The 25,690-nt window shown below is 58.2% G+C and overlaps 1 protein-coding gene across 1 annotated transcript; it reads right to left on the bottom strand.

Annotated features, from left to right (window-relative positions):
- Window positions 1–934: 934 nt before the first annotated feature.
- On the bottom strand, window positions 935–25,604 carry LOC140205357 (3 beta-hydroxysteroid dehydrogenase type 7-like). Its single transcript, XM_072272952.1, has 11 exons — window positions 25,476–25,604; window positions 20,945–21,137; window positions 20,275–20,430; window positions 18,738–18,846; window positions 18,273–18,372; window positions 13,587–13,749; window positions 12,571–12,716; window positions 3,634–3,826; window positions 2,964–3,119; window positions 1,463–1,571; window positions 935–1,097 (listed from the first exon to the last, which is right to left on the bottom strand). The coding sequence occupies exons 1-11, from the start codon at window positions 25,593–25,595 to the stop codon at window positions 935–937; spliced, it is 1,608 nt and encodes a 535-aa protein (XP_072129053.1). The 5' UTR covers window positions 25,596–25,604.
- Between the last annotated feature and the right edge of the window lie 86 nt (window positions 25,605–25,690).

Genomic DNA, 25,690 nt, shown 5'->3' with positions numbered 1-25,690 from the left:
CCCCTGTTACAAAGGGAGTCTCTCCCCCATTACCCCTGTTACAGAGGGAGTCTCTCCCCCATTAGCCCTGTTACAGAGGGAGTCTCTCCCCCATTACCCCTGTTACAGAGGGAGTCTCTCTCTCCCCCATTAGCCCTGTTACAGAGAGAGTCTCTCCCCATTACCCCTGTTACAGAGGGAGTCTCTCTCTCCCCCATTAGCCCTGTTACAGAGAGAGTGTCCCTCATTATCCCCTGTTACAGAGGGAGTCTCCCCCATTACCCCAGTTATAGGGGGAGTCTCTCCCCATTACCCCTGTTCCAGAGGGAGTCTCTCCCCCATTACCCCTGTTACAGAGGGAGTCTCTCCCCCAATTACCCTTGTTACAGAGTGAGTCTCTCTCCCTCTCCCCATTACCCGTGTTACAGAGGGTCTCTCCCCATTACCCTGTTACAGAGGGAGTCTCTCCCCCATTACCCCTGTTACAGAGGGAGTCTCTCCCGCTCCCCATTACCCCTGTTACAGAGGGAGTCTCTCCCCCATTAGCCCTGTTACAGAGGGAGTCTCTCTCCCTCTCCCCATTACCCCTGTTACAGAGGGAGTCTCTCTCCCTCTCCCCATTACCCCTGTTACAGAGGGAGTCTCTCCCCATTACCCCTGTTACATAGGGAGTCTCCCCAATTACCCCTGTTACAGAGGGAGTCTCTCCCCCATTACCCCTGTTACAGAGGGAGTCTCTCCCCGATTACCCCTCTTATAGAGGGAGTCTCTCCCCCATTACCCCTGTTACAGAGGGAGTCTCTCCCCCATTACCCCTGTTACAGAGGGAGTCTCTCCCCCATTAGCCCTGTTACAGAGGGAGTCTCTCCCCCATTACCCCTGTTACAGAGGGAGTCTCTCTCCCTCTCCCTATTACCCTTGTTTAATACCAGTGTTGGTGAGGGGGTCTCCCCCGTCAGGGGCCGTTGTAACAGTGCAGATTTAGCGGGCTGCTCCCTGCACTCCCCCGCGCTCTCACCTTCATCCCGTTTGCACCGCGGATAAGACCTTCGGCCTGGAATTTTGACCTTGCGTAGACTGAAGCAGGGGCAAATTCGTAAACCGTGTCCTCATCTCCTCTGGGGGTGAGACAACAGTGACTACTCAAATACTGTGGGGGAGGGCGAGTGGGGGAGGGAGGGGGACAAGGAGAGAGTGGGAATGGGAGAGAGGTGGAAGGGAGGGATATAGGACAGAGAAAGGAGGCAGGAGTGAGGAAGGAGAGGGAGATGAGGCAGGAGGTGGGGAAATGGAGGCAGGGAGAGGGGGCAGGTGGAGAGTGGGAAGGAACAGGGTGGCAGGTGAGAGGGGAGTAAGGGAGAGGAGGGGGAGAAGGAGAGGGTGGGGGAGTGGGAAGAGTGGGGGTGGGGAGTGAGGAGAGGGAGAGGGTGGGGAGTGGGGAGAGGGGGGTGGGGAGGATAATGACTCAGGCTTGGCCTCCCACCTGTGGAACGGCTGCCCCTTGGAGTTGGGCCCCACTGCCTCCATGCTGCTGGTGTAGACCAGGGTCGGGACATCGTGCTGAACACAGGCATCAATCACGGTCTGGGTCCCTGTGGACACAAAGTTACCAAGGTCAGAGTGGTGCCACGGTCTCTCCAGCAGACCCCCCCCCCACCCCCCGCCGATGCCAGGCTCCCCTGTGGGAGCTGCCCTTGGCCCCCTCGCGGAGTTCTCCCTCCCCTCCACCCCAGGGCAACAGCCCACGGCCCCCTGGTGAAGCTGCCTTATGATGGAACACGGTCCCTGCAGAGATGCCTGCAGCCCCCTGGCAGAACTGTCCACAGTCCCCAGGCAGAGCTGCCCCTTTCCGACCCCTGGTGGTGCTGCCAGTGACCTCCTGCCAGTCTTCCATGGCACCTTGGCGGGGCTGCTAGTGGTCTGCTGAAAGAGCAGCCCCCTGGTGAAGCTGCCCTTGGGCCCCTGGCAGAGCTGGGCCCTGGTGGAGCTACCCATGGTCCCCTGGCAGAGCTGCCCTTGGGCCCCTGGTGGAGCTTTCTGTGTCACAAGTGGAGGTAGTTTTTGGCAGAGCAGCAGCTAGCCCCCTGGTGAAGTACCAACAGCCACCAAGCAAAGCTGGGCCCTGGTGGAGCTACTCATGGTCCCCTGGTGGGGCTGTCCATGGTTCCCTGGCAGAGCTGGGCCCTGATGGGCTGCCCATGGTCCCCTGGCAGAGCTGGGCCCTGATGAGCTGCCCATGGTCCCCTGGCAGAGCTACCCATGGTCCCCTGGCAGAACTGTCCACAGTCCCCAGGCAGAGCTGCCCCTTGCCGACCCCTGGTAGTGATGCCACTGACCTCCTGCCAGTCTTCCATGGCACCTTGGCGGGGCTGCCAGTGGTCTACTGAAAGAGCAGCCCCTGGTGAAGCTGCCCTTGGGCCCCTGGTGGAGGTTTCTGTGGTCACCAGTGGAGGTAGTTTTTGGCAGAGCAGCAGCTAGCCCCCTGGTGAAGTAGCCACCAAGCAGAGCTGGGCCCTGGTGAAGCTGCCCATGGTCCCCTGGCGGAGCTGCCCATGGTCCCCTGGCAGAGCTGGGCGCTGGCGGAGCTGCCCATGGTTCCCTGGCAGAGATGGGCCCTGGCAGAACTGCCATGGTAGATGTTCCTCTGGCAGAGCTGCACAAAGCCCAAGACGATGAGCTGTTCGGGCCAAAGGATCGGGGAGTAAGGACATAGATGGAGGGAATAGTGCTTGGGGAGGGGTGACGAGGAGGGCGGAAGAGGCACACACAAAATGCCGGAGGATATCAGCAGGCCAGGCAGCACCTATGGAAAAGAGTAAACAGTCAACATCTCGGGCCGAGACCCCTTCGTCAGAGAGGAGGCACCGTGGAATGGAGAGATGCAGAAGGGGCGTCGAGGACGGAGGGAACGTCAAGGCGAGTGGGAACATTGCAGGACAGACCACCACCTGACCTCTCCCCCACCTCCCACCCCCCAGCCTTACCTTGTATGTTGATGGAGAGGATTTGGGACTCGGGAATGAGACCCAGGAAGTCGATGACACTGGCGAGGTGGAAGATCAGGTCAGCCCCTTGGATTGCGCGGGCCATGTCCCCAGGGGAGGTGATATCCCCCTGCATCAGGGACACCCTGAGAGAGGCTACAGCAGAGAGGGGGCAGGTGCAGGGTGGGACAGGGGAGGGGGAGAGTAATGAATAGGAGGAGGAGCAGGAAGGAGAGGCGAGGGAGTGGGGAGAGACGGTCGGGATAGGAGGATGTGGAGGGGGCAAAGACATAAACAGGGAGGGAGTAAGGAGGGGAAGGGGCAGGTGGGAGAAGGGGTGGAAGAGGGAGGGACAGTGGAGGAAAGGGAAGGTAGGTTAAACAAATGGGGGAGGATGGGAAAGGGGAGACAGAGAATTAAAATTCAATTTCAATTCAAAAACGCTGAATCGACCCCAATCTAATCCCACTGACCCCACTCTCTCCACAACAGCCCTGTCCCGGTCCCCAAACAAATCCCACTGACCCCCCACTCTCTCCACAATCCCGTGTCAACCACCAAACTAATACCGTCACGATCTCTCCCCACAGCTCCATGCCAACCCTCTGCCCCTCCGCCTCCGCACAGCCCTGCTCCCACCCTCTCTCCCCGGCCTTGTGCCAGTCCCTACCCGTGCTCAGCGCCTCCAGCTCCCTGTCCAACACCATGTCGAGCACTCTGATCTCCTTCAGCTCCTCGCTGCGCTCTGCCAGCAGCCGCACCAGGTGCTTCCCCAGAAACCCGCAGCCTCCCGTCACCAGGCAGACCAGACCCTTCTCCCGGGGCATCGTGGCTCGCTCGGGGGCTCCCGTCAAATCCAGGGTCTGCGGGCGGTAGTCAGTGTCAGTAATGAGCGGGGGGAGAGAGAGGGAGCGCAGAGCGAGTGAGAGAGACAGAGGGGGAGAGAGAGGGAGCGCAGAGCGAGTGAGAGAGACAGAGGGGGGAGAGAGAGGGAGGGGTGAGCAAGAGAGAGAATCACAGAGTCAGGGAAGTGAGGAAAGAGAAAAGATCAGCGTCAGATTATTGTCACTGAAATATGGAGTGAAAGATGATCTTTTCTTGCGGCAGCTCTACATGCCAAGATGTAAATTTAGTGTAAATCACACATTAAAAATTGTTTTAAAAATGGGACTAATGAGGTAGTGTTTATGGGTTCAGATCCAACGGCAGAGGGGAAGAAGCTGTTCCTGAATCGGAGAAAGAGAAACAGGCCAGTCTTGAGTGGCATTGTGTGCGAGAGAGTGAGGATGGTGCAACACGAGAGGGAAGGGGGGGTGAGAGAAACTGGGAATGTGGGTGGGGAAGGAAGAAAGAGGGAGAGGGAGGTATGTGGGGGGAGAGACCTGGGGGAACGTGGGGGAGAGAGAGATGGGAGAATGTGGGGGGGACATCTGGGGGAACGTAGGGGGGAGAGACATGGGGGAACATGGGGGAGAGAGAGATGGGGAACTTGGGGGAGAGAGAGATGGGGAACGTGGGGGAGAGGGAGATGGGGAACGTGGGGGAGAGGAATGGGGGAACGTGGGGAGAGGAATGGGGGAACGTGGGGGAGAGAGAGATGGGAGAACGTGGGGGAGAGCATTGGGGGTATGTTGGGGGAGAGGGAGAACGTGAGGAGAGAGGGGAACATGGAGAAGAGAGGGAGGACATGGGGGGAGAGGGGGGGACATTGCGGGAGGGGAGAATGAGGAAGTAGTGAGAGGGACCAGCAATCCCTTAGCATTGGAGACGTAAGTGGGGGCAGTGGCGCAGAGAATATAGAATTGACCCAGTTCGCCGGTCCTACTGAATTTAACGAAATCAGCGGAATTACCTTTAAAAAAAAACAGCAAAAGTTGAACACATCAACTCCAACTCAATGCGAGTGAGAATCTAAATGAATATGTTGAAGATGAAAACGGAAACTTCGTGACGTACTGAGAGCTGGAAGCTTCCTGTGGTTCGGGTGCTCTCGTTTCGCTCGGCAGTATCGCTGCTGACGGTAGACCTTTAATAGTATCTTTACCGAATTTCGGACATTTTCTCTTCTCCGAACACCGCCCCCCCCCCCGAATCGAAGAAGGGAGAAGAATTCCATAAGACCACAGGACATAAGAGTAGAATTAATGGGCCATTCGGCCCATCGAGCCTGCTCCGCCATTCCATCATGGCTGATTTACTATCCCTCTCAACTCCACCTCTTGTTTTCTCTCTGTAACCTTTGACTCTTTGATTAATCAAGAACCTATCTACCTCCACTCTAAAGATACTCAATATTTGGCCTCCACTGCTGCCAGTAGCAATGAATTCCACAGATTCACCACCTCCCAGCTAAAGAAATTCCTCCTCATCTCTGTTCTAAAGGAACGGCCCTCAATCCCGAAGCTCTGGCCTCTGGTCCTAGACTCTCCCATTATAGGAAACACCCTCTCCAAACCCACACTGTCTCGGCTTTTCAATATTTGAAAGCTTTCAATGTGATACCCCCTCCCTCTTCTAAATTCCAACGAGTGCAGGCCCAGAGTCATCAAACACTCCTCAAACATTAACCCTTCAATTCCTGGAATTATTCTCGTGAACCTCCTCTGAACCCTCTCCAAAACCAACATATCCTTTCTTAAATAAGGGGCAAAAAGGCTCACAATATTCCAGGTGTGGTCTGACCAGCGCCTTATTAAGCCTCAGCATCGCATCCTTGCTTGTATATTCTAGTCCTCTCGAAATGAATTGCATTGCATTTGCCTTCCCTACCACCACTCAACCTACAAATTAACCTTCATGCAACTCCCTTTACACCGCTGATCTTCATGCAACTCCCTTTACACCGCTGATCTTTTAATGTTCTCCCCATTTAGAAAGTAGTCTTCGCCTTTCTCCCTCAGCAAAATGGACCATACATACAATTCTCTACATTGTATTCCATCTGCCACTTTTTCCCCATCTGTCTACTAGATCACAGACCCCTTGCTTAATGCCATGGTCCATGGCATTAAAAGGGTTCAGAACCTCTGAAAGGCCTCCAGCAGACTCCTTGCCTCCTCCGGGATGGGTGGGGTCTTTGATTAGATTGGCTGGTTTCTCGGGACAGCGAGAGGTGCGGACAGGGTCCATGGGGGAGGCTGGTTTCTCGGAAGTGCTGAGCTGTGTCCACAACTCTCTGTGGGACTTGTGATCACACATAAAGCCGTTACCGTACTAGACCGCGATGCACCCGGAAAGAATCCTTCCTAAGGGGAACCACAACATTTCTACCGGATTCCTTGGACGCAGAAGGTTGAGAGGAGAATTGATAGAGGTATATAGAATTATGAGGGAAAGGTAGACAAACCAAGTCTTTATTCCCGAGAACACAGGAGAATGGGCGAGGGGCGACCTTCGAGAAGGCTCAGGTTGACAAACACTGTCTTTTCCCCAGGGTAGGGGAGTCCAAAACCAGGGCCATAGGTTTAGAGTGAAATTTAAAAGCGGCCTGAGGACTGGCTGAATGGCCACTGTGGTCAGCATGGACTATTGGGGCCTAAAGGCCTGTTTTTGCAGTCTGATGCTCTAAAGCATTGGAGCCTTACCATTGGCCGAGGGTCCGTGGATCCCAGGTTGGGAATCCTTGCTCGAAAGCTTCACTTTACAGACCTCAGAAGGCCATGTAAATTAGTCTCCAAGGAAGTTCTCTCACAGTTTACAAAGTAATCCCAATGCCCCGCACTCTCCCCACAACCGCGTGTCTCTCAGTCCCTCTCTCTCAGGGGGAGATCTGTACACTGACCGGTGTCTCTCAGTCCCTCTCTCTCAGGGAAGATCTGTACACTGACCGGTGTCTCTCAGTCCCTCTCTCAGGGGGAGATCTGTACACTGACCGGTGTCCCTCAGTCCCTCTCTCTCAGGGGGAGATCTGTACACTGACCGGTGTCTCTCAGTCCCTCTCTCTCAGGGGGAGATCTGTACACTGACCGGTGTCTCTGAGTCCCTCTCTCTCAGGGGGAGATCTGTACACTGACCGGTGTCTCTCAGTCCCTCTCTCTCAGGGGGGAGATCTGTACACTGACCGGTGTCTCTCAGTCCCTCTCTCTCAGCGGGAGATCTGTACACTGACCGGTGTCTCTCAGTCCCTCTCTCTCAGGCGAGATCTGTACACTGACCGGTGTCTCTCAGTCCCTCTCTCTCAGGGGGAGATCTGTACACTGACCGGTGTCTCTCAGTCCCTCTGTCTCAGGGGGAGATCTGTACACTGACCGGTGTCTCTCAGTCCCTCTGTCTCAGGGGAGATCTGTACACTGACCGGTGTCTCTCAGTCCCTCTCTCTCAGGGGGAGATCTGTACACTGACCGGTGTCTCTCAGTCCCTCTCTCTCAGGGGGAGATCTGTACACTGACCGGTGTCTCTCAGTCCTCTCTCTCAGGGGGAGATCTGTACACTGACTGGTGTCTCTCAGTCCCCTCTCTCTCAGGCGAGATCTGTACACTGACCGGTGTTTCTCAGTCCCTCTCTCTCAGGGGGAGATCTGTACACTGACCGGTGTCTCAGTCCCTCTCTCTCAAGGGAGAACTGTACACTGACGGTGTCTCTCAGTCCCTCTCTCTCAGGGAGATCTGTACACTGACCGGTGTCTCTCAGTTCCTCTGTCTCAGGGGGAGATCTGTACACTGACCGGTGTCTCTCAGTCCCTCTCTCTCAGGGGAGATCTGTACACTGACCAGTGTCTCTCAGTCCCTCTCCCTCAGGGGGAGATCTATGTGCCAAATTAGATTGTGGCCTAAACAGTTTAATTTACCCCGTTTGGCCTGTTTCCTGTGTAAACATGTCCCCGCCCCAGTGTCTTTTCAATGTTGTTAATGTAATTGCTTCCGACAGGCGGGTTGGAATCTTGTGTCGGTGGGGAAAGGTCTGATCTCAAACCTCCGCTGCCTGCGTCTACACCCACTCACGGGGAAGGCTTCGGGAGTCACGGACGGACGGGGGGGAGGGAGGGAGGGACGGGGGGTGGGAGGGAGGGAGGAAGGGACGGACGGACGGAAGTAGGGAGGGAGGGACGGACGGACGGACGGGGGGAGGGAGGGAGGGACGGACGGACGGAAGGGGGGAGGGAGGGAGGGACGGGGGGAAGGAGGGAGGGAGGGACGGACGGACGGAGGGGGGGAGGGGGGGAGGAGGGAGGGACGGGGGGTGGGACGGAGGGAGGGAGGGACGGACGGACGGAAGGGGGGAGGGAGGGACGGACGGACGGGGGGGGGGAGGGAGGGACGGGGGGGTGGGAGGGAGGGAGGGAGGGACGGACGGACGGAAGGGGGGAGGGACGGACGGACGGACGGACGGACGGACGGAAGGGGGGAGGGAGGGAGGGAGGGACGGACGGACGGAAGGGGGGAGGGAGGGAGGGACGGACGGACGGAAGGGGGGGAGGGAGGGAGGGACGGGGGGAAGGAGGGAGGGAGGGACGGACGGACGGAGGGGGGGAGGGAGGGAGGGACGGGGGGTGGGACGGAGGGAGGGAGGGACGGACGGACGGACGGAAGGGGGGAGGGGAGGGAGGGACGGACGGACGGAAGGGGGGAGGGAGGGAGGGACCGACGGACGGAGGGGGGGGGAGGGAGGGACGGGGGGGTGGGAGGGAGGGAGGGAGGGACGGACGGACGGGGGGAGGGAGGGAGGGACGGGGGGTGGGAGGGAGGGAGGGAGGGACGGACGGACGGAAGGGGGGAGGGAGGGACGGAGGGACGGACGGACGGAAGGGGGGAGGGAGGGAGGGACGGACGGACGGAGGGGCGGGAGGGAGGGACGGGGGGGGTGGGAGGGAGGGAGGGAGGGATGGACGGACGCAGGGGGGGAGGGAGGGAGGGACGGGGGGTGGGAGGGAGGGAGGGAGGGACGGACGGACGGAAGGGGGGAGGGAGGGAGGGACGGACGGACGGAAGGGGGGAGGGAGGGAGGGACGGACGGACGGAAGGGGGAGGGAGGGAGGGACGGGGGGAAGGAAGGAGGGAGGGACGGACGGAGGGGGGGAGGGAGGGAGGGACGGGGGGTGGGACGGAGGGAGGGAGGGAGGGACGGACGGACGGAAGGGGGGAGGGAGGGAGGGACGGACGGACGGGGGGGAGGGAGGGACGGGGGGTGGGAGGGAGGGAGGGAGGGACGGGGGGTGGGAGGGAGGGAGGGAGGGACGGACGGACGGAAGGGGGGAGGGAGGGACGGACGGACGGAAGGGGGGAGGGAGGGAGGGACGGGGGGAAGGAGGGAGGGAGGGACGGACGGACGGAGGGAGGGAGGGACGGACGGACGGAGGGTGGGAGGGAGGGAGGGACGGGGGGTGGGACGGAGGGAGGGAGGGACGGACGGACGGAAGGGGGGAGGGAGGGAGGGACGGACGGACGGAGGGGGGGAGGGAGGGACGGGGGGGGTGGGAGGGAGGGAGGGAGGGACGGACGGACGGGGGGGGGAGGGAAGGAGGGACGGGGGGTGGGAGGGAGGGAGGGAGGGACGGACGGACGGAAGGGGGGAGGGAGGGAGGGAGGGAGGGAGGGACGGACGGACGGAAGGGGGGAGGGAGGGAGGGAGGGACGGACGGACGGAGGGGGGGAGGGAGGGACGGGGGGGGTGGGAGGGAGGGAGGGAGGGATGGACGGACGGAGGGGGGGAGGGAGGGAGGGACGGGGGGTGGGAGGGAGGGAGGGAGGGACGGACGGACGGAGGGGGGGAGGGAGGGAGGGACGGGGGTGGAAGGGAGGGAGGGACGGACGGACGGATGGGGGGGAGGGAGGGACGGGGGGTGGGAGGGAGGGACGGACGGACGGAGTGGGGGAGGAGGGAGGGACGGGGGGTGGGACGGAGGGAGGGAGGGACGGACGGACGGAAGGGGGGAGGGAGGGACGGACGGACGGAGGGGGGGAGGGAGGGACGGGGGGGTGGGAGGGAGGGAGGGAGGGACGGACGGACGGAGGGGGGGAGGGAGGGAGGGACGGGGGGTGGGAGGGAGGGAGGGACGGACGGACGGAAGGGGGGAGGGAGGGACGGACGGACGGAAGGGGGGAGGGAGGGAGGGGACGGGGGGAAGGAGGGAGGGAGGGACGGACGGAGGGTGGGAGGGAGGGAGGGACGGGGGGTGGGACGGAGGGAGGGAGGGACGGACGGACGGAAGGGGGAGGGAGGGAGGGACGGACGGACGGAGGGGGTGGAGGGAGGGACGGGGGGGGGTGGGAGGGAGGGAGGGAGGGACGTACGGACGGGGGGGGGAGGGAGGGAGGGACGGGGGGTGGGAGGGAGGGAGGGACGGACGGACGGAAGGGGGGAGGGAGGGAGGGACGGACGGACGGACGGACGGACGGAAGGGGGGAGGGAGGGAGGGACGGACGGACGGAGAGGGGGAGGGAGGGACGGGGGGATGGGAGGGACGGGAGGGAGGGATGGACGGACGGAGGGGGGGGAGGGAGGGAGGGACGGGGGGTGGGAGGGAGGGAGGGAGGGACGGGGGGTGGGAAGGAGGGAGGGAGGGACGCTCGGACGCGGGGGGGAGGGAGGGACGGCGGGGTGGGAGGGAGGGAGGGACGGACGGACGGAAGGGGGGAGGGAGGGAGGGACGGGGGGTGGGAAGGAGGGAGGGAGGGACGGACGGACGGAAGGGGGGAGGGAGGGAGGGACGGGGGGAAGGAGGGAGGGAGGGACGGACGGACGGAGGGAGGGAGGGAGGGACGGGGGGTGGGAGGGAGGGAGGGACGGACGGAGGGAGGGAGGGAGGGACGGGGGGTGGGAGGGAGGGAGGGACGGACGGACGGACGGATGGGGGGTGAGGGAGGGACGGGGGGTGGGAGGGAGGGAGGGACGGACGGACTGACGGATGGGGAGGGAGGGAGGGAGGAAGTGTTGTGACTTTGAGCCGGGTCACCGGAGAGAGACTAAAGCCTGTGATATCACAACAAACAGACTCTCCTGAAGACCCTCTCGGTTGGGGTCTCCGAAAATCATGTATATGTCATCTTTTTAATATACCTGTGAGATCAGAGGTGATGCAATACAATTTCAAAAGTCACAGTGGCATCGTTCTGTTCAATATCGACGCAACAGCACTTCCTTGGCATTATACATCTACAGTGGGACACACCCGAGTACCCAAACATCTTGGCTGGGACAAAAGTAATTCACACGGGTGGTCTGAACGTTTCTGGGCACAGAGATCCCAGACTCCCACTCTTAACACTATGGGGGCTGACTCCGAATACACCCGGCGTCAATCAATCGAACCGTGTTCGATGTGGCAACAGCCGTCGGTTCTGGAAATATCCTGACCCGGTGACGGCGGTTCAGGGATAACCGGGCCAGACCCTCCGAGCGGCCAGCCCGGCCTGTGTTCCGTAGACAACACTGGCTGCTTGTACACAACACGTTTAACTTCACCTGATCAGCGCTTCCAGTCTGTATTCAGAACGCGACTGTTTCTCGGCCAAATGAATATGTGCTGTGGTCTCGGGATACGGAGGGAATGGAGGAGATACGGTGGGAGATGTATACGGGGTGGGAGAGGGGAAATGGAGGGGAATAGCTGGAGAGGGGTGGGAGAGAGCGATGGAGAGGGCAGAGAAAGGGATGGCTGGATGGAGAGATGGAAGGGGAGGGGAAGGGATGGATGGATGGTTGGAGGGAGAGAGGGAAGGGGAGGGATGGAGGGGAAGGGATGGATGGAGGGAGAGAGGGAAGGGGAGGGGAAGGGATGGATGGTTGGGAGGGAGAGAGGGAAGGGGAGGGATGGAGAGGGGAAGGGATAGATGGATGGAGGGAGAGAGGGAAGGGGAGGGATGGAGAGGGAAAGGGATGGATGGATGGAGGGCGAGAGGAAGGGGAGGGGAATGGATGGATGGATGGTTGGATGGAGAGAGGGAAGGGGAGGGATGGAGAGGGGAAGGGATGGATGGATGGAGGGAGAGAGGGAAGGGGAGGGATGGGGAGAGAAAGAGAAATGGAGAAGGAGATAGCCTCAGAAGGTCATTGACGTGGTGCTCATGGAGATGAGAACAATGTCTTTTTCGTAGTGTTAAAGTCCCAGCCAGACCACAGAATCCAATTCCAGGTCCAAAATCAACTCAGCGCTGAGGGACGAGTCACCACCGGGGAGAAGGGGGCAGGGGAAGGGAGTGAGGAGAGGAAGAGAGGATGGAGTATGGGATAGTCATAGTCATACTTTATTGATCCCGGGGAAACTGGTTTTCGTTACAGTTGCACAGAAATAATAAACAGTAATAGTAATATTACTATTAGTAAATAGTAATAGTCATGGGGAGAGTACTGAGGGAAATGGGGTTGCGAGGGAGATGAGTAAAACGTGGAGCGGATCAGAGCTCATGGAGACCCTGCAGGCTCTGCAGCCAGCTAATGGTGCGCGCCCGGGATTGCTCCCAGGTGTAGAGCGGCCGGTAGCCGAAGTGACGGGCGGCTTTGCTGGTCCGCACCGTGAAGGTTGAGTAGCTCATGAGCAAGGTGTAGCGGTTGAGTGAGGGGGCAAAGGTGCAGAAGGGGCGGAGGAGAAGCCGACGAGCTCAACCAGGATAGTCAGCAGGAAGACCAGGAAGAAGGGGAGGACTGGCCGCTGCTGGCCGACCAACTTCACCCCGCAGGACGCTAGAAACTCCATGTTGAAGTCCAGGAAGCTCCTGTCCGGGGAGTCGTCGTAACAATAGTAGACCTGTCCGCCCACCAGGCCGGGCTTCTCCCGCAGGGCGCGGGCTGCCAGCAGGTGCATCCAGACCACGTTTCCTGAGAGGGTCGGAGGTGTGGAGCGAAGGGTCAGAGCCCGGCCGGCCACTCCAAAGCCTTTCAGTTCCACACCACCACCCCGCCCCCCCCGCATTCCCTCAGCCGGACAGCCACACGGAGGCCTATCGGGTCCCAGAGGTGCTATCCCGCTCTACTTGCACCGGGCGCTGAGGCCTTCCCCCGCCACTACCACCGACCTGCCCCATTAGAGAGGCCGTTATGCCCCCCAAATTCCTGCTATCCTTTTTCCGTTCTGTCGGTTCGCGAGAGGCCATTCCGCCCCACTGAGGATGGCTAAACTCCTGATCTACCTGCCAGGAGTTCGGCCCCGGTGATACCTGCTACCCCAACGTCCTAAGAGGCCATTTTGCTCCTCCCCCCACTTCCATTCCACTAGTATACTGATTAGGCCTTTCTGCCCCTCTGATGTTCTGCTAGAACCCTCCCCAGTTCAGAGAGGCACTACAGCCTGATGTCCTGACAAGCCATTCTGCTGCTTTGTTCTCCATTATCCATCTCCCCGGTGAGTGCTGAGGCTACTCTGCCTCCCTCCTCCTACTAGGCGTACCACTCACTCCCTCTGCAACTACCTAGCCCCCTCCATTTCACCTGTGCCCAAAATGAAACCTATCGGCCCTCTCTCTCTACTAACCCTCCTGCCTTACCTCGGCCACCAGTAAGACCTATCGGCCCCTCCCTCGCTACTAGCCCTCCTGTTCTGCCTGCACCCTCAGAGAGACCCATTGAACCCTTCCTCTCCCAATACCCCTTCCTGATCCACCAGAATCCTCAGCGAGACCCGTCAGCTACTTGTTATCCCACCAGATACCCTCTGTCCCTCACCCCCTCCGCCGCGGAACACGGACTCACCCACGTAGGCACACCCCATGCGGGCGTCCGCAGAGGAGAGACGGAAGAGGCGCCCCCTGCAGAGGGACGCTCTTTCAGCCAGGTTGCGGAGGAGGAAGACACCTTCCCCGTAGATACCGAGCGGACGCAGGGCCAGGGTGAAAAGGGTCTTCCCGGACGCTGTCTGTGTGTGTGTGGGGGGGGGGGGGTAAGAGAGGGTGGGGAGAGATAAGAGGGCGGGGAGAGGGGAAGGTGGGAGGTGAAGAAAGGGGTGAGAGAGGAGTCAGAACGAGGTGATCGATACGATAGCAACTACAATCGCTTCCCCACCCTCACCCCACTAGCGCATGGCGACTGTGTGGAAACAGATTCTTTGGCCCACTGAACGTATAATAGCCCACAGAACAATACAAGACAGGAGCAATCATTCGGTACAGAATGCCTGTAGCAACCGCGAGGTCAAATTAAACCACTCTTCTCTGTCCGTACCCCTCCAGTCTATATGCATCCACGTATCTGTCTCAGAGACTCTTCAAAGCTTCCGCCACATCAGCCTTCACCACCCCGGACGCGCGTTCCAAGCACCCACTGCTCTCTGTGAAGAAAGTTGCCCCCCCCCCCCAGCTTTGAAATTGCCCCCTCTCACGTTACATGCATGTTCTCTGGTATTAGACATTCCGGCCCTCACGGGACAAAGATTCAGTCTGTCTATTCTGTCTATGCCTCTCATAATCTTATAAACCTCTGTTGGGGTCTCCCCCAAACTCTGCCGCTCCAGAGAACGGAACCCGGGTTTGTCCCATGCACAAAGAGTTGACAAACTCAGCCGGTCAGGAAGTTTCTCCGGACAGAAATGGGTGGTCAGCATTCCGGGTCGAGACTCTTCGCCGAGATGACGTGATGCTCCCCATCAGATACCCAAATTAAAGAGGGAGTGTCTACCCCATTACCCCTGTTACAGAGGGAGTCTCTACCCCATTACCCCTGTTACAAAGGGAGTCTCTCCCCCATTACCCCTGTTACAGAGGGAGTCTCTCCCCCATTACCCCTGTTACAGAGGGAGTCTCTCTCTCCCCCATTAGCCCTGTTACAGAGAGAGTCTCTCCCCATTACCCCTGTTACAGAGGGAGTCTCTCTCTCCCCCATTAGCCTTGTTACAGAGAGAGTGTCCCCCATTATCCCCTGTTACAGAGGGAGTCTCCCCCATTACCCCAGTTACAGGGGGAGTCTCTCCCCATTACCCCTGTTACAGAGGGAGTCTCTCCCCCATTACCCCTGTTACAGAGGGAGTCTCTCCCCCCATTACCCTTGTTACAGAGGGAGTCTCTCTCTCTCCCCATTACCCCTGTTACAGAGGGAGTCTCTCCCCCATTAGTCCTGTTACAGAGGGAGTCTCTCCCTCATTACCCCTGTTACAGAGGGAGTCTCTCCCCATTAGCCCTGTTGCAGAGGGAGTGTCCCCCATTACCCCTGTTACAGAGGGAGTCTCTCCGCCATTACCCCTGTTACAGAGGGAGTCTCTCTCCCCATTACCCGTGTTACAGAGGGACTCTCTCCCCCATTAGCCCTGTTACAGAGGGAGTCTCTCCCCCATTACCCCGTTACAGAGGGAGTCTCTCCCCATTACTCCAGTTACAGAGGGAGTCTCTCCCCCATTACCCCTGTTACAGAGGGAGTCTCTCTATCCCCCATTAGCCCAGTTACAGAGGGAGTGTCCCCATTATCCCCTGTTACAGAGGGAGTCTCCCCATTACCCAAGTTACAGGGGGAGTCTCTCCTCATTACCCCTGTTACAGACGGAGTCTCTCTCCCATTACCCCTGTTACAGAGGGAGTCTCTCTCCCCCATTACCCCTGTTACAGAGGGAGTCTCTCCCTCTCCCCATTACCCCAGTTACAGGGGGAGTCTCTCCCCATTACCCCTGTTACAGAGGGAGTCTCTCCCTCTCCCCATTACCCCTGTTTCAGAGGGAGTCTCTCCCCCATTAGCCCTGTTACAGAGGGAGTCTCTCCCCCATTACCCCTGTTACAGAGGGAGTCTCCCCCATTACCCCTGTTACAGAGGGAGTCTCTCCCCCATTACCCCTGTTACAGAAGGAGTCTCCCTCTCCCCATTACCCCTGTTACAGAGGGAGTCTCTCCCCCATTACCCCTGTTACAGAGGGAGTCTCCCCCATTACCCCTGTTCCAGAGGGAGTCTCTCCCCCATTAGCCCTGTTACAGAGGGAGTCTCTCCCCCATTACCCCTGTTACAGAGGGAGTCTCTCTCCCTCTACCCATTACCCCTGTTACAGAGGGAGTCTCTCCCCATTACCCCTGTTACAGGGGGAGTCTCTCCCCCATTAGTCCTGTTACAGAGGGAGTCTCTCCCTCATTACCCCTGTTACAGAAGGAGTCTCTCCCCATTAGCCCTGTTGCAGAGGGAGTGTCCCCCATTACCCCTGTTACAGAGGGAGTCTCTCCCCCATTACCCCTGTTACAGAGGGAGTCTCTCTCCCCATTACCCCTGTTACAGAGGGACTCTCTCCCCCATTAGCCCTGTTACAGAGGGAGTCTCTCCCCCATTACCCCGTTACAGACGGAGTCTCCCCCATTACCCCTGTTACAGAGGGAGTCTCTCCCCATTACCCCAGTTACAGAGGGAGTCTCTCCCCCATTACCCCTGTTACAGAGGGAGTCTCTCTCCCCATTACCCCTGTTACAGAGGGACTCTCTCCCCCATTAGCCTTGTTACAGAGGGAGTCTCTCCCCCATTACCCCGTTACAGACGGAGTCTCCCCCATTACCCCTGTTACAGAGGGAGTCTCTCCCCATTACCCCAGTTACAGAGGGAGTCTCTCTATCCCCCATTAGCCCAGTTACAGAGGGAGTCTCCCCATTACCCCAGTTACAGGGGGAGTCTCTCCTCATTACCCCTGTTACAGAGGGAGTCTCTCCCTCATTACCCCTGTTACAGAAGGAGTCTCTCCCCATTAGCCCTGTTGCAGAGGGAGTGTCCCCCATTACCCCTGTTACAGAGGGAGTCTCTCCCCCATTACCCCTGTTACAGAGGGAGTCTCTCTCCCCATTACCCCTGTTACAGAGGGACTCTCTCCCCCATTAGCCCTGTTACAGAGGGAGTCTCTCCCCCATTACCCCGTTACAGACGGAGTCTCCCCCATTACCCCTGTTACAGAGGGAGTCTCTCCCCATTACCCCAGTTACAGAGGGAGTCTCTCCCCCATTACCCCTGTTACAGAGGGAGTCTCTCTCCCCATTACCCCTGTTACAGAGGGACTCTCTCCCCCATTAGCCTTGTTACAGAGGGAGTCTCTCCCCCATTACCCCGTTACAGACGGAGTCTCCCCCATTACCCCTGTTACAGAGGGAGTCTCTCCCCATTACCCCAGTTACAGAGGGAGTCTCTCTATCCCCCATTAGCCCAGTTACAGAGGGAGTCTCCCCATTACCCCAGTTACAGGGGGAGTCTCTCCTCATTACCCCTGTTACAGAGGGAGTCTCTCCCTCTCCCCATTACCCCAGTTACAGGGGGAGTCTCTCCCCATTACCCCTGTTACAGAGGGAGTCTCTCCCTCTCCCCATTACCCCTGTTACAGAGGGAGTCTCTCCCCCATTACCCCTGTTACAGAGGGAGTCTCTCCCCCATTACCCCTGTTACAGAGGGAGTCTCCCCGATTACCCCTGTTACAGAGGGAGTCTCTCCCCCATTACCCCTGTTACAGAGGGAGTCTCTCTCACTCTCCCCATTACCCCTGTTACAGAGGGAGTCTCTCCCCCATTACCCCTGTTACAGAGGGAGTCTCTCTCCCTCTCCCCATTACCCCTGTTACAGAGGGAGTCTCTCCCCCATTACCCCTGTTACAGAGGGAGTCTCCCCCATTACCCCTGTTACAGAGGGAGTCTCTCCCCCATTAGCCCTGTTACAGAGGTAGTCTCTCCCCTGTTACAGAGGGAGTCTCTCTCCCTCTCCCCATTACCCCTGTTACAGAGGGAGTCTCTCCCCATTACCCCTGTTACAGAGGGAGTCTCTCCCCCATTAGCCCTGTTACAGAGGGAGTCTCTCCCCCATTACCCCTGTTACAGAGGGAGTCTCTCTCCCTCTCCCCATTACCCGTGTTACAGAGGGAGTCTCTCCCCATTACCCCTGTTACAGAGGGAGTCTCTCCCCCATTACCCCTGTTACAGAGGGAGTCTCTCCCGCTCCCCATTACCCCTGTTACAGAGGGAGTCTCTCCCCCATTACCCCTGTTACAGAGGGAGTCTCTCCCCCATTACCCCTGTTACAGAGGGAGTCTCTCCCCATTACCCCTGTTACAGAGGGAGTCTCCCCAATTACCCCTGTTACAGAGGGAGTCTCTCCCCCATTACCCCTGTTACAGAGGGAGTCTCTCTCCCTCTCCCCATTACCCCTGTTACAGAGGGAGTCTCTCCCCCATTACCCCTGTTACAGAAGGAGTCTCTCCCCCATTACCCCTCTTATAGAGGGAGTCTCTCCCTCATTACCCCTGTTACAGAGGGAGTCTCTCCCCCATTACCCCTGTTACAGAGGGAGTCTCTCCCCCATTAGCCCTGTTACAGAGGGAGTCTCTCTCCCTCTCCCTATTACCCTTGTTTAATACCAGTGTTGGTGAGGGGGTCTCCCCCGTCAGGGGCCGTTGTAACAGTGCAGATTTAGCGGGCTGCTCCCTGCACTCCCCCGCGCTCTCACCTTCATCCCGTTTGCACCGCGGATAAGACCTTCGGCCTGGAATTTTGACCTTCCGTAGACTGAAGCAGGGGCAAATTCGTAAACCGTGTCCTCATCTCCTCTGGGGGTGAGACAACAGTGACTACTCAAATACTGTGGGGGAGGGCGAGTGGGGGAGGGAGGGGGACAAGGAGAGAGTGGGAATGGGAGAGAGGTGGAAGGGAGGGATATAGGACAGAGAAAGGAGGCAGGAGTGAGGAAGGAGAGGGAGATGAGGCAGGAGGTGGGGAAATGGAGGCAGGGAGAGGGGGCAGGTGGAGAGTGGGAAGGAACAGGGTGGCAGGTGAGAGGGGAGTAAGGGAGAGGAGGGGGAGAAGGAGAGGGTGGGGGAGTGGGAAGAGTGGGGGTGGGGAGTGAGGAGAGGGAGAGGGTGGGGAGTGGGGAGAGGGGGGTGGGGAGGATAATGACTCAGGCTTGGCCTCCCACCTGTGGAACGGCTGCCCCTTGGAGTTGGGCCCCACTGCCTCCATGCTGCTGGTGTAGACCAGGGTCGGGACATCGTGCTGAACACAGGCATCAATCACGGTCTGGGTCCCTGTGGACACAAAGTTACCAAGGTCAGAGTGGTGCCACGGTCTCTCCAGCAGACCCCCCCCACCCCCCGCCGATGTCAGGCTCCCCTGTGGGAGCTGCCCTTGGCCCCCCTCGCGGAGTTCTCCCTCCCCTCCACCCCAGGGCAACAGCCCACGGCCCCCTGGTGAAGCTGCCTTATGATGGAACAGGGTCCCTGCAGAGATGCCTGCAGCCCCCTGGCAGAACTGTCCACAGTCCCCAGGCAGAGCTGCCCCTTTCCGACCCCTGGTGGTGCTGCCAGTGACCTCCTGCCAGTCTTCCATGGCACCTTGACGGGGCTGCTAGTGGTCTGCTGAAAGAGCAGCCCCCTGGTGAAGCTGCCCTTGGGCCCCTGGCAGAGCTGGGCCCTGGTGGAGCTACCCATGGTCCCTTGGCAGAGCTGCCCTTGGGCCCCTGGTGGAGCTTCTGTGGTCACCAGTGGAGGTAGTTTTTGGCAGAGCAGCAGCTAGCCCCCTGGTGAAGTACCAACAGCCACCAAGCAAAGCTGGGCCCTGGTGGAGCTACTCATGGTCCCCTGGTGGGGCTGTCCATGGTTCCCTGGCAGAGCTGGGCCCTGATGGGCTGCCCATGGTCCCCTGGCAGAGCTGGGCCCTGATGAGCTGCCCATGGTCCCCTGGCAGAGCTGGGCCCTGATGAGCTGCCCATGGTCCCCTGGCAGAGCTACCCATGGTCCCCTGGCAGAACTGTCCACAGTCCCCAGGCAGAGCTGCCCCTTGCCGACCCCTGGTAGTGATGCCAGTGACCTCCTGCCAGTCTTCCATGGCACCTTGGCGGGGCTGCCAGTGGTCTACTGAAAGAGCAGCCCCTGGTGAAGCTGCCCTTGGGCCCCTGGTGGAGGTTTCTGTGGTCACCAGTGGAGGTAGTTTTTGGCAGAGCAGCAGCTAGCCCCCTGGTGAAGTAGCCACCAAGCAGAGCTGGGCCCTGGTGGAGCTGCCCATGGTCCCCTGGCGGAGCTGCCCATTGTCCCCTGGCAGAGCTGGGCCCTGATGAGCTGCCCATGGTCCCCTGGCAGAGCTGGGCCCTGGCAGAACTGCCATGGTAGATGTTCCTCTGGCAGAGCTGCACAAAGCCCAAGACGATGAGCTGTTCGGGCCAAAGGATCGGGGAGTAAGGACAGAGATGGAGGGAATAGTGCTCGGGGAGGGGTGACGAGGAGGGCGGAAGAGGCACACACAAAATGCCGGAGGATATCAGCAGGCCAGGCAGCACCTATGGAAAAGAGTAAACAGTCAACATCTCGGGCCGAGACCCCTTCGTCAGAGAGGAGGCACCGTGGAATGGAGAGATGCAGAAGGGGCGACGAGGACGGAGGGAACGTCAAGGCGAGTGGGAACATTGCAGGACAGACCACCACCTGACCTCTCCCCCACCTCCCACCCCCCAGCCTTACCTTGTATGTTGATGGAGAGGATTTGGGACTCGGGAATGAGACCCAGGAAGTCGATGACACTGGCGAGGTGGAAGACCAGGTCAGCCCCTTGGATTGCGCGGGCCATGTCCCCAGGGGAGGTGATATCCCCCTGCATCAGGGACACCCTGAGAGAGGCTACAGCAGAGAGGGGGCAGGTGCAGGGTGGGACAGGGGAGGGGGAGAGTAATGAATAGGAGGAGGAGCAGGAAGGAGAGGCGAGGGAGTGGAGAGAGACGGTCGGGATAGGAGGATGTGGAGGGGGCAAAGACATAAACAGGGAGGGAGTAAGGAGGGGAAGGGGCAGGTGGGAGAAGGGGTGGAAGAGGGAGGGTCAGTGGAGGAAAGGGAAGGTAGGTTAAACAAATGGGGAAGGATGGGAAAGGGGAGACAGAGAATTAAAATTCAATTTCAATTCAAAAACGCTGAATCGACCCCAATCTAATCCCACTGACCCCACTCTCTCCACAACAGCCCTGTCCCGGTCCCCAAACAAATCCCACTGACCCCCCACTCTCTCCACAATCCCGTGTCAACCACCAAACTAATACCGTCACGATCTCTCCCCACAGCTCCATGCCAACCCTCTGCCCCTCCGCCTCCGCACAGCCCTGCTCCCACCCTCTCTCCCCGGCCTTGTGCCAGTCCCTACCCGTGCTCAGCGCCTCCAGCTCCCTGTCCAACACCATGTCGAGCACTCTGATCTCCTTCAGCTCCTCGCTGCGCTCTGCCAGCAGCCGCACCAGGTGCTTCCCCAGAAACCCGCAGCCTCCCGTCACCAGGCAGACCAGACCCTTCTCCCGGGGCATCGTGGCTCGCTCGGGGGCTCCCGTCAAATCCAGGGTCTGCGGGCGGTAGTCAGTGTCAGTAATGAGCGGGGGGAGAGAGAGGGAGCGCAGAGCGAGTGAGAGAGACAGAGGGGGGAGAGAGAGGGAGCGCAGAGCGAGTGAGAGAGACAGAGGGGGAGAGAGAGGGAGCGCAGAGCGAGTGAGAGAGACAGAGGGGGGAGAGAGAGGGAGGGGGTGAGCAAGAGAGAGAATCACAGAGTCAGGGAAGTGAGGAAAGAGAAAAGATCAGCGTCAGATTATGGTCACTGAAATATGGAGTGAAAGATGATCTTTTCTTGTGGCAGCTCTACATGCCAAGATGTAAATTTAGTGTAAATCACACATTAAAAATTGTTTTAAAAATGGGACTAATGAGGTAGTGTTTATGGGTTCAGATCCAACGGCAGAGGGGCAGAAGCTGTTCCTGAATCGGAGAAAGAGAAACAGGCCAGTCTTGAGTGGCATTGTGTGCGAGAGAGTGAGGATGGTGCAACACGAGAGGGAAGGGGGGGTGAGAGAAACTGGGAATGTGGGTGGGGAAGGAAGAAAGAGGGAGAGGGAGGTATGTGGGGGGAGAGACCTGGGGGAACGTGGGGGAGAGAGAGATGGGAGAATGTGGGGCGGGGGACATCTGGGGGAACGTGGGGGGGAGAGACATGGGGGAACATGGGGGAGAGAGAGATGGGGAACGTGGGGGAGAGAGAGATGGGGAACGTGGGGGAGAGGGAGATGGGGAACGTGGGGGAGAGGAATGGGGGAACGTGGGGAGAGGAATGGGGGAACGTGGGGGAGAGAGAGATGGGAGAACGTGGGGGAGAGCATTGGGGGTATGTTGGGGGAGAGGGAGAACGTGGGGAGAGAGGGGAACATGGAGAAGAGAGGGAGGACATGGGGGGAGAGGGGGGGACATTGCGGGAGGGGAGAATGAGGAAGTAGTGAGAGGGACCAGCAATCCCTTAGCATTGGAGACGTAAGTGGGGGCAGTGGCGCAGAGAATATAGAATTGACCCAGTTCGCCGGTCCTACTGAATTTAACGAAATCAGCGGAATTACCTTTAAAAAAAAACAGCAAAAGTTGAACACATCAACTCCAACTCAATGCGAGTGAGAATCTAAATGAATATGTTGAAGATGAAAACGGAAACTTCGTGACGTACTGAGAGCTGGAAGCTTCCTGTGGTTCGGGTGCTCTCGTTTCGCTCGGCAGTATCGCTGCTGACGGCAGACCTTTAATAGTATCTTTACCGAATTTCGGACATTTTCTCTTCTCCGAACACCGCCCCCCCCCCCGAATCGAAGAGGGGAGAAGAATTCCATAAGACCACAGGACATAAGAGTAGAATTAATGGGCCATTCGGCCCATCGAGCCTGCTCCGCCATTCCATCATGGCTGATTTACTATCCCTCTCAACTCCACCTCTTGTTTTCTCTCTGTAACCTTTGACTCTTTGATTAATCAAGAACGTATCTACCTCCACTCTAAAGATACTCAATATTTGGCCTCCACTGCTGCCAGTAGCAATGAATTCCACAGATTCACCACCTCCCAGCTAAAGAAATTCCTCCTCATCTCTGTTCTAAAGGAACGGCCCTCAATCCCGAAGCTCTGGCCTCTGGTCCTAGACTCTCCCATTATAGGAAACACCCTCTCCAAACCCACACTGTCTCGGCTTTTCAATATTTGAAAGCTTTCAATGTGATACCCCCTCCCTCTTCTAAATTCCAACGAGTGCAGGCCCAGAGTCATCAAACACTCCTCAAACATTAACCCTTCAATTCCTGGAATTATTCTCGTGAACCTCCTCTGGACCCTCTCCAAAACCAACATATCCTTTCTTAAATAAGGGGCAAAAAGGCTCACAATATTCCAGGTGTGGTCTGACCAGCGCCTTATTAAGCCTCAGCATCGCATCCTTGCTTGTATATTCTAGTCCTCTCGAAATGAATTGCATTGCATTTGCCTTCCCTACCACCACTCAACCTACAAATTAACCTTCATGCAACTCCCTTTACACCGCTGATCTTTTAATGTTCTCCCCATTTAGAAAGTAGTCTTCGCCTTTCTCCCTCAGCAAAATGGACCATACATACAATTCTCTACATTGTATTCCATCTGCCACTTTTTCCCCATCTGTCTACTAGATCACAGACCCCTTGCTTAATGCCATGGTCCATGGCATTAAAAGGGTTCAGAACCTCTGAAAGGCCTCCAGCAGACTCCTTGCCTCCTCCGGGATGGGTGGGGTCTTTGATTAGATTGGCTGGTTTCTCGGGACAGCGAGAGGTGCGGACAGGGTCCATGGGGGAGGCTGGTTTCTCGGAAGTGCTGAGCTGTGTCCACAACTCTCTGTGGGACTTGTGATCACACATAAAGCCGTTACCGTACTAGACCGCGATGCACCCGGAAAGAATCCTTCCTAAGGGGAACAACAACATTTCTACCGGATTCCTTGGACGCAGAAGGTTGAGAGGAGAATTGATAGAGGTATATAGAATTATGAGGGAAAGGTAGACAAACCAAGTCTTTATTCCCGAGAACACAGGAGAATGGGCGAGGGGCGACCTTCGAGAAGGCTCAGGTTGACAAACACTGTCTTTTCCCCAGGGTAGGGGAGTCCAAAACCAGGGCCATAGGTTTAGAGTGATAGGGGAAATTTAAAAGCGGCCTGAGGACTGGCTGAATGGCCACTGTGTTCAGCATGGACTATTGGGGCCTAAAGGACTGTTTTTGCAGTCTGATGCTCTAAAGCATTGGAGCCTTATCATTGGCCGAGGGTCCGTGGATCCCAGGTTGGGAATCCTTGCTCTAAAGCTTCACTTTACAGACCTCAGAAGGCCATGTAAATTAGTCTCCAAGGAAGTTCTCTCACAGTTTACAAAGTAATCCCACTGCCCCGCACTCTCCCCACAACCGCGTGTCTCTCAGTCCCTCTCCCTCAGGGGGAGATCTGTATACTTACCAGTGTCTCTCAGTCCCTCTCTCTCAGGGGAGATCGGTACACTGACCGGTGTCTCTCAGTCCCTCTCTCTCAGGGGAGATCTGTACACTGACCGGTGTCTCTCAGTCCCTCTCTCAGGGGGAGATCTGTACACTGACCGGTGTCTCTCAGTCCCTCTCTCTCAGTGGGAGATCTGTACACTGACCGGTGTCTCTCAGTCCCTCTCTCTCAGGGGGAGATCTGTACACTGACCGGTGTCTCTCAGTCCCTCTCTCTCAGGGGAGATCTGTACACTGACCGGTGTCTCTCAGTCCCTCTCTCAGGGGGAGATCTGTACACTGACCGGTGTCTCTCAGTCCCTCTCTCTCAGGGGGAGATCTGTACACTGACCGGTGTCTCTCAGTCCCTCTCTCTCAGGGGAGATCTGTACACTGACCGGTGTCTCTCAGTCCCTCTCTCAGGGGGAGATCTGTACACTGACCGGTGTCTCTCAGTCCCTCTCTCTCAGGGGGAGATCTGTACACTGACCGGTGTCTCTCAGTCCCTCTCTCTCAGGGGAGATCTGTACACTGACCAGTGTCTCTCAGTCCCTCTCCCTCAGGGGGAGATCTATGTGCCAAATTAGATTGTGGTCTAAACAGTTTAATTTACCCCGTTTGGCCTGTTTCCTGTGTAAACATGTCCCCGCCCCAGTGTCTTTTCAATGTTGTTAATGTAACTGCTTCCGACTGGCGGGTTGGAATCTTGTGTCGGTGGGGGAAAGGTCTGATCTCAAACCTCCGCTGCCTGCGTCTACACCCACTCACGGGGAAGGCTTCGGGAGTAAACCCCGAGGGTCGGAGACCCTAAGGCAGTCCCGCGTTGAGTTCAACGCTGACCGGGAACTCCTGCGACGCCGCTGGTGCCAAACCGTACCGCCCTCTGCCGCTCCTTCGGTTTCATCAGCTGGATGGAGAGCGGAACCCCGGTTCTCCTTTACGTACTGCCCAGGTCTGAGCACCGCATAGAAAGCTGGAACGGAACATCCACGGTCGAACTCGACCAACGATGTAGCCGGCTTTAGCACTCCTTCGGCAGCTCGTTGCGTTCCCCGCTCACCCCTTCTCGCTGGGTGAAGAAGTTGCCTTTCAGACTGCTATCTAACTTTTCCCCTCACACCTGTGCCCTCTGGTTCTGGATTCTCCAACCCTGGGGCATTTGTGCCCTGTTCAGGGTCATTGTCTGGCTACAGAATGAAGTTGGGACCGATCGGACATCTCCCCGATGGTATTGTGTGGGGGTTGAGAATCTGCTTGTACCTCTCAGCAGTGAGGATTCCGTTCATCCTGACCAGATCACCAACTCGACTTGAACACGCACAACCCCGAATCTTAAACACAAAATACTCTGCAGGCGCTGGGGTCAAAGCAACACTCACAACACGCTGGAGGAACTCAGCAGGTCGGGTAGCATCCGTGGAAAAGATCGGTCGACGTTTCGGGCCGGAACCCTTCGTCAGCCCCGAATCTGCAGGGAACCTCCGCCGTGTTTCACCCATCCCCGTCGCGCTCTCCGGCTCTTCTACGAAGTGTTCCGGCCCGAAACGTCGACTGATCGTTTCCACGGATGCGGCCCGACCTGCTGAGTTCCTCC

This window comes from Mobula birostris, chromosome 11, assembly GCF_030028105.1.
Source record: "Mobula birostris isolate sMobBir1 chromosome 11, sMobBir1.hap1, whole genome shotgun sequence".
In the NCBI taxonomy this organism is placed as follows: Eukaryota; Metazoa; Chordata; class Chondrichthyes; order Myliobatiformes; family Myliobatidae; genus Mobula; species Mobula birostris.
Note: the sequence above shows the minus strand (reverse complement) of the source record. Positions and strands in the feature narration are given on the sequence as shown.

Excerpts from the sequence above, each read along its gene's own strand:
- LOC140205357 (XM_072272952.1), bottom strand. The coding sequence starts at position 25,595 with ATGGGTGAAACACGGCGGAGGTTCCCTGCAGATTCGGGGCTGACGAAG. Across the intron at positions 20,431-20,944 it reads GCTGGAGGCGCTGAGCACGG|CCTCTCTCAGGGTGTCCCTG; the intron begins GTAGGGACTGGC and ends TCTCTGCTGTAG. Across the intron at positions 18,373-18,737 it reads AAGGGGCAGCCGTTCCACAG|AGGAGATGAGGACACGGTTT; the intron begins GTGGGAGGCCAA and ends TCTCACCCCCAG.